Genomic DNA, 8,682 nt, shown 5'->3' with positions numbered 1-8,682 from the left:
GAAACCAGCCACATCCTTTTGAAGTAGTGTTTTATAGTATTGACGCCAACACTTCCTGCTCTTTTACAAAACAAGAATTGACTGTCAAATAAGCATATCATGTAACTTTCTGTTTTGTTCTGTGCAATGAACCTACGTTTTGACTGTTAACTCTTATTTTCAGTGCTTTTTACCGCTTTATTTGGAAATAACCTTATTTTTTACCACACCCAGTGGACAAATCATCTCATGTCACGTGACAGATCTTAAAATGTTACGATTTTTTTGGTTTATGACATCACGACACTATTGGTCTTTGATCAGCCTAAGTTTCGGGAATTCTACTTAAAAACCTTGCAAAGTAGAAATGTTGGCGCGAAGTCAGTCGGTACAAAAGTGAACTTTTGAGAAAAATGCACTTTAAGTTTCTTACACGAGCTATTAAGCATTTAACGAGCCACAAATAGCGGGGAAGGGGAGTGCAAATTGGATCTCGGGGGAGGGGGTGCAATGGTTGTTCTATTTTGTAAAAGTTAGCGCAGTTGTGGGAAATATTCCTTTTCATAAGGGAAATGAATGAGCTTGTGATGGCAATTTGAGGCAAAGCTTTTCACAATTAATTATATCAATCGAGTTGTGCATGTCTTAAAAGTTTTTTTTCTAAATAGTTTCGTTCATGTAAGTCAAAAATAATCTATATTTTTGGTCACTTTCTTATAGTAAACAGTTATTGCTATGGCTGTTGCTACGTGAAAAAACTTATACCACTGTGAACTTTCCTTAAATTTCACACTCATCTGGAAGGAAATTCGGCAAGATCGTTTCAAAATGTTTTTGACATGTCCTCAAGGGTCTTAAGTCTTGTATCTCCAAGAAATTGAATTTTTCATGAACATCGCCATATTTTAGGGTACCATACCCCCTTAAGGATGTCACGAAAGGTTATTTGAGATTTTTTATAGACTCCAGCTTGACTTAAGATTTATTTGGATACGTCAGGTTTCCAGTACCTGTGCTAAGAAAATCAGTACACATTTCTAGATCTTTAAGTTTCTTTGCCATACCGTTGATGAGGAAGAGACAAATAAAATAAGCCCCTTTTATTTTCAAGTTGTGCTTTTCTTTAAGTTTAGCCATTCTAGCGCGACATTTCGTTCCATTGCTTGTCAAGAAAAAGTAACTGGTGCAGTTCATTGAGGGATGGGAACTTAGTTATTTAACTCACCCATTTCACCACAATTTCAAACTGTCCAATCTCATAATTTGACGTTTTCTGAGGACTGTTCTCCAAATTCTAAAATCTACTTAAGCCATAGCCAAGTTATAACAGAAGACTCAAGGAGAAACACCACAGCAGCTCTGGTGACTCAAGTAAATATAAAGAACGTTGTGTAGTGAACAAAGTTAAATTTCTAGCAAGCGCCGTTTTCAGCTACCAAAGGGTCCCGTAACAGAGCAGATTTCGATGCTAAATTTGCAATGTTTAATCTGCCCCTTTTTTTGTGTGGGATACCTGTGGTATCCCACACTATTGTCATCGGATCGTGTCCGTTAATGCAAATGAGTTTGTATCCCACACATTTACTCTTTGGGTACCTATTTTGAAAGGTCCTCGCAGAAACCTTGAAGCCTGAATTTTAGACAGGATCAGATAACCCTTCATTGATGTTCAAATACGTCTCTAAGTTCTTAAGTACAATACTGTGTTTCGCGTAATCTAAGAATGCTGACAGGTTTGTGGCGCAATTCTCAAAAATCTTGTAAGAATTTTTTTTATGAGTTTGGTGTCGTTATAAAGGAGACGGGCCAGTACCTAGAAGTCTTCAATACCATATTTGTTTGGAGTGTTTATGAGATGATAGATCATTTGACCTGGTGTGTATTATATTTTTTCAACTTTTTTTTTCTATCTCTTCCGAATTTCCTATCATTGGATTACTTCTTCACTAGAACAAATCGTTGAAGTATTCGCATTTCAGTCTGGAAACGTGTTTAGTCAGCAAATGCGAGGAAATGAAAATTTCAATCACATAATCCTCCATTATTTTACGGCGTGTGCTCTTCCATAAGATCAACTATTTCATGATTGCCACACTTGTAAGCGATGTCCAGAGGTGTACTTCCCTCGCTATCCAATGCCCTGGTATTAGCGCCACGTTTTACCAAGAGTGCTGCAACTCTGACTGAGTTACACGCCCCGGCAACATGCAGTGGGGTGTTTGCTTGCCAGTCCAGGGCTTCAATCTCGGCTCCACGGTCCAGCAGGATATTTGCAATGTCGTCTCGGTCTGACTCGGCTGTCCGGTGTAGGGGGGTGTTGCCTTCATTATCCACAGCGCGGATATCACATCCGTGTCTGATAAATAGCTCCACAGCATCACACGTCCAACGTGACCTGGTGTACCTGAAGAAGTAAAACGATGTAGTTTAAAAAAAAACGATACACGACGAGAACACTTCGTTTTATTTTCCCGCAGCCCGGTTCATTGAGATAGCGGCCAAAAGTACAACTAAGATGTGGACGAACATTGCGCTGATTAAATCAATATCACGAGGCTAAGAAGCCACAAACAATAAGGGCTCAACTAAGATCCAACTACATACAAGTTTTAATAACAATCTCGAGGTTTATTAAACACACAGATCACTCGCTCGTGCTTATAAAAAACTACTTTGAAACAAACGACAGGAGGTTAAATTTTTAAGGACAGTGCAATGCTGTTCTCAGGGGAAACTCTGATAAGATGTTACTCTTTTGTCCCGACAAAAAAGGACAAATTTAGGAAAGGCAACCAAATGATCAAAGACGGTGCATGTCCAGTTCGGTAAAAAGTTTATTTAAAAGAGAATATCAATTGAAGGGATGAAAAATGTAATGAATAAATCATAATGAGCTATCTTTCCTTGGAAACACATTTTATGAAGTTCATCTCATGAAACTTTTCTATAGCTTGATTTCCAAATAAAAAGAATGGCTTACTTTGCTCTTGACCGCTCACATTTTACAGCAGACATCAGATGCAATGGAGTGCTGCCTTGATTATTCCTTGCGCGAACATCAGCTCTGTTTCTAATCAACAGTCTTACAGTTGTGGGATCCGTGATCCATTGCGCCATCAGGTGAAGCGCGCAGTTACCATCCATGTCAGTTTTTCTGACGTCACACCCCTTCTCGACCAATAGCGCGACAGTATGGTATTTCCACACGCATTTTCTGCAGCCGTGTGTACACTCGCACTTGGCGGTTATGGCTTTGTGCAAAACACTTTCACTGCGTTTGTTGCAAGCGTTTATGTCGCAGCCGTATTGTATCAGTAGCTCTGCAGTGTGTGTGTTACGGTTGTTAGCCGCGAGGTGCAGAGCTGTGTTCCCGTCATTGTCCACATCATGAACTTGAATGCCTTTCTGAATCAGAGTCTGGGAAATTTTACGGTTTCCTTTAAAGCCCGCAGAATAGTGCAGAGCGGTGCGGCCGAGCTTATCCTTCACTGACACATCAGCGTTGTTTTCAATTAAAATTTTGACAATAAGCTCGGGTCTGCGGGAGAACCTTGTGGCTCTTATTAAAGGAGTACATCCCTCCGTGTCAACAGCATGGACACTACTGCCATACTCAATGAGCTGCTCCACAAGTTTTACCGATGAGCATTCAGCCGCCATATGCAGCTCTGTTCGTCCGCGCGGATCGGTGTTGTCTACTTTACTTCCGAATTCAAACAATAATTTGGTTATGGCGAGGCTAGTCCGCTCGTCGCCAAGGAACGAGTGAAGATTTGTGTACACATTATGAAGTGCTGTGAAGCCGTCTCCGTCGACCAAGTTCACGTCTGCGCCGTGGTTCAGCAACAAAGAAGCAATTTCAAGATGTCCTTCACTTACAACTAAACAAAGCGTCGTGCGGTTAGCGCCATCTCGTGCATTAACGTCACATCCATATCGCACAAGCAGCTCCGCCATTTTGATATCTCCATACGAGCAAGCTATATGCAATGGTGTTTGTCCATCACAGTCTTTAGCTTCGTGGTCAATGCCTCGCTGCAGTAACAATTCTGCAAGAGTTGTTTTGCCATTCTGAGCTGCGATATGAAGAGGAGTCAAAAGACTTTCGTTTGCACTGTTCAACTCAGCGCCATGACGTAACAAAAGCTCTACCACGTCATCACTGCAGTATGCAACTGCAAGGGACAGTGGTTGGTCGCCTGTGACTTCCTCAGCATTCAGGTCGCCGCCATTTTGAATTAACAACTCAGCGATTTCCACGTAGCCTTCCTGTGCAGCAAAGTGCAGCGGAGTCTTACGATTGATATCACTTGCATTAACGTGGGCTCCCAGTTGCAGCAACAGGCTGGCCACCTCTTTCTGATCATAGATCACTGACATGAACAATGGCGTCTGATTTTCATTGTCACCTTCGTGAACATTCGCGCCTTTTTCAACTAACAACTTCACCATGGCAACTTGTCCTTCTTGAGCGGCGTAGTGCACAGCTGTTCTTCCAAATATGTCATACGCATTGACGTTGCTGCCATAACGAAGCAACAGCTCGGTAGTTTCTCGGTGATTTGCAAACGAAGACAGAAACAAAGGAGTTTTACCTGAGGCTCTTGCGTCTACACTACTTCCCTTCTGAAGCAGAAGCCGGACTAAGTCAGTGTAACCTTTGACGGCTGCCAGATGAAGTGCAGTAAAACCCATTTGCTCGGTAGTGTGAACACTGCTACCTTGAGCGAGAAGAAACTCAACAATCTCGTAATGTCCTTTCTCCGTCGCTAGCATCAACGGTGTACAACCGCTGGACGATCTTGAATGAACATCGGCGCCGTGTTCAATGAGAATGGCGGCCGTTTTAGTGTGACCATTCTTGGCGGCAAAATGTAATGGCGTCATTCCTCTGTCGCTAACATCGCTGACGCTAGAGCCAGCCTCTATTAACAACAGAACAGTTCTCGTTCGACCGTTCAGAGCGGCGTAATGAAGCGCTTTCATTTCAGATTTGTCTTTCACATTAACGTCGGCTCCCCTCTCAAGGAGAAGCTCAGCCCAGATGTTGGTGTTGCGCGTGACTGCCAGCATCAATGGCGTGACTTGATTGGCGTCACACGACACTTCGTTTGGGTCCGAACCGAGATCAAGAAGCCTCTTGAGATGTTCCCACTTTCCTCGTCTAGCTGCGATAAGTGTCAAAGATTTTGACCGAAATTCCATAAACACATTCTCTAGAATCTTGTGTATCTTCACGTGATTGCCAGTCTGATGTGAGTCACAGATATCCAAGGCAGTCTTCCTTGGACATGACGCAGAGTATTCAGTGTTTATAGACAAAGCAATGGCGTTATCTAATTTGCCAGGGCTGTACCTCATGATTATTTGTACAGTTTCCAAGTCGCCTTCGATGCATGCAGCGTGGAGTAGACTCAGTCCACTGTACTTGTTTGTGGCCGTTGCGGCCTGGAAAGCTAATGATCGTAAAGTCATCTGCAAGCAAGACAACAATAACCTGAAAGTGCGCTCTAATATATGTAAGAACTACCCCCCCCTCCCCCTAGAGGCTAAGAACGGTAGATCACGGTTGACATATCTTGTAAATGTTGAGTTAACTATTTCGATGCATAAATCAGCACAAATTACCTTGTTTCATCTGAGCGAAAGCAAAATGTTTGAATCATAGTCTCTTGTTGAAAACTAACTTTTTATGTAACGTTGAGAAATTAACGAGAATTCGGCGTTCAACTCTCGCAGCCGCGTTTTCATTTAACCGAGATCCTTTCTTGTCTTTTTTTGATCTTCTCGGTATACAGCGTAATAAAATAACCATGTATTTGACAAAAGTCTAAGTACACTGTCATTACGAGGTATACTAAGCTTGTACCAGAAATTTACGACCACGAACAGAAAGCGGTGCCAAGTAGAGACCAAGAGCTAATTTTCACAAGAACAAGAAAATCGAAACTGCTGAAATTTTCGTCCATTGACAATCGATTCGATCTCGCATGTTTGCCAAATGATGAGAAATTTGTTTGGCCAATTGTAAAGAACTTCTGAAAGAACATGCCACATCAACCGACATTACCCACGTCAATACACCTTTATCCAAAGTCTCCCATTCGGGTGTAGGAACTGTCAAGATGTGACTAGAAGTGTAAACGTAACTTACTTTGCCCTCAGACCTGAAATACACTCTTTAGCATTTAATTCCATCATCAGTTTGTAGCACTTGTGTGCGTGGGCCTTAGTCTGAATTTCAGCCGTCTCTTCCCTTTACCCCGAGGGGGGCGCGGGAGTTTCTCTCCCGCGCCCCCCTCGGGGTAAAGGGAAGAGACGGCTGAAATTCAGACTACGTGCGCCTTTGCATCAATCAATCAAAAAGCTGTTTTTGCCGAGTCACATCAACTCAACGTATTTGCTTCAATAGGTGTCCAACCTCCCTTTTTATGTTGTGTACAGTCAGCCTTATTTCTTTCCGTGGTATTATTCTGCACATCACTTCTTTTGTTTATTGACAAGTTTGCAACGTTGACAAATCGTGACGCGTTATCAAGATTATAAGTCAGTACTTCGATGTTGACTTCACGAAGTATGCGTTTATTTTCTGTATCGATCAGTTTCTTATCGGAACCAGAGACAAGCCTCAGTTATTTCACAAGCAGTCGCGCATCGTTAGCTTGACGTCTCAAAGGATCATAACAACTTATTTCAGGAAACTTAAAAACAGATCACACAACATCGCAAGGACCGAATTGCGGATTTCTTCACTTTCGGAGAGAAACCGCTTAACTCACCTTCAGACTTCAAGTGTTGTCATTAAATTCGACATTGTCAACAGGTAATATTAGACGACTTCAACTATTCTAATGAGGACTCATCTACACTTCAGTTTAACAAGCCAAGAGAAATAAAAGTCGTACTTACCATTCGGGCATCAATTGTGATATTCGTCCTTTCCATGCTGGGCGGTCTCTTCTGAAAACAATGAGTTATTCGCAGCCAATAAGCACGAGCAACATGCCACTGTTTTGTTTCGCTTGACTTCTTGCACATAAAACACTGCTGCCTTGATTATAATTCAAGAGAGACAGCCTTACTTGTTATGCTAACAAGCGACGGCAACTAATTGTTTTCATTCTTCCTTGTCTGCAGAGAAAGCACTTTTCGGAAACTGGGTTCTAATGATGTTTTGGCATTGGCCTGGGCTAACGTTCGAGAGGCCGATGTCAGAATAACCAACCAGCTAACTGAATGGTTCAATCTTTGACACACGAAATCCAGTAATGTCCTACATCTCCTACATACGCAATTTTATATGGTTCGAAAAGTTCGAAAGCAATTGTAAGACTCGGATACTACCACACATTTCTTTACTATTGAAAAATTAACACACGCAAACCCGTACCTCCACTGTGGTACAAGGGGGGAGGGGATGGATGGAACCCCTTTCCTGCAACTGGGGGTTATCGTCGCCGGGGTTATCGTATTATGATTTAAGACATATTTAGATGTTTCGCATTTACTGGTAGTCCTTGAATTCCTCTACAGGATGACATAAATGCTCCTCTCGACGGTTCCAAAGAGTTTCTTCATGCGACATCAAATACATTGATTGTGATAGTCTGCATCAGTAGCAAGCGTTCCTGTACGAAGAGCTTTGTCCGCATTCTGGCCGCGCGCAAATTGGAACGAGAGCACGGAGTGCACGGGGTGTACGGGGTGGTGGGTTAGCTCCCCCTGCTTCGTCGTTTGTTCTTTTTGCTCTCGCTTGAATTACCCTGCGAGGCAGAGGTCTGCTTGGTGAGAGACGAGAGAGAAACCCGGAGCGGGGGGGGGGGGGACAGTACTCCCAGAAAAATTTGGTGGGGGTGTGTGGCCCGCTTCCCAAAACCCTTAACCTATTTATGATCAAACTCTGCGATTTTCCCTACCGTATTTATGACCTGACCAAAAATTCGATACCCTGTTTATGACAGGTGCGACTGACATAGTTGCCCTAAACATAAGTTTGAAGGGCTTTTGCTTATGATCTTATCGATAATGATGAAAAAGTAGCTTCTTCTAAACAACAAACCTAATTCAAGACTAGAGCACAAAAACCAAACCCTATTTAAGACCAAAATCGATACCCTGTTTATGACCAAAACGGCTGAAAAACCCTACCCTTTGTGACCGCTCAAACCTATATAGCCCATATAAGGGAGTACCCCCCCCCCCTGGGAGCCGGAGAAACCTCTGCTCACAATTGCTCCGTCGTTTGATCAGCCGCCGTCTGGTTTTTGACGGGCTAACATAGAGTAAACCACTTATTGCGTTGATCTGCCACCACACTCTGACAACTAACATAAACGAAATGTCCAGTTTTGAATTGAGGTCGCTAACTGGCTAACTTGATTGTCAGGCTACTAATCAGTGACCAGTCCGGGTATCTTAGGTCTCCAAGGACGTGTCCTGGTATTTATGTGTCAAAATGACATCCAAAAGAGAGTCAAGAAAGTGTAATCAATTGAACTTAGAAAAGAATAGGACTGCAGAAACAAAAACCTATAACGTATTGATCATGAAGTCAAATTAGCTTAACCCTTATGCATTTTAAAAAGACCATTCAAACCTAACATGGTTTAGCCTGCGAACAGCTTTGCTCTTCGAATTCTTCTGTTTCCCGCTCGCCGAACTTTTTTTCCGTCCTCGCCGGGAGCCTGTTCGCAGACTAAACAT

General features: G+C 42.7%; 2 protein-coding genes across 2 annotated transcripts in view; both read right to left on the bottom strand.

Moving 5' to 3' along the window:
* Positions 1–8,682, bottom strand: part of LOC145501092 (uncharacterized) — a 57,871-nt gene that overhangs the window by 38,006 nt on the left and 11,183 nt on the right. The gene's annotated exons all lie outside the window — the stretch shown is intronic.
* LOC145500959 (uncharacterized) lies at positions 2,026–8,319 on the bottom strand. The gene is made up of 3 exons (XM_081480526.1): positions 6,889–8,319; positions 2,960–5,454; positions 2,026–2,383 (listed from the first exon to the last, which is right to left on the bottom strand). The coding sequence occupies exons 1-3, from the start codon at positions 7,015–7,017 to the stop codon at positions 2,026–2,028; spliced, it is 2,982 nt and encodes a 993-aa protein (XP_081336652.1). The 5' UTR covers positions 7,018–8,319.

Source organism: Orbicella franksi, chromosome 10 (assembly GCF_964199315.1).
Source record: "Orbicella franksi chromosome 10, jaOrbFran1.1, whole genome shotgun sequence".
Lineage (NCBI taxonomy): Eukaryota > Metazoa > Cnidaria > Anthozoa > Scleractinia > Merulinidae > Orbicella > Orbicella franksi.
The sequence above is the reverse complement of the archived record's forward strand: the minus strand, read 5'-3'. Positions and strand labels throughout refer to the sequence as shown.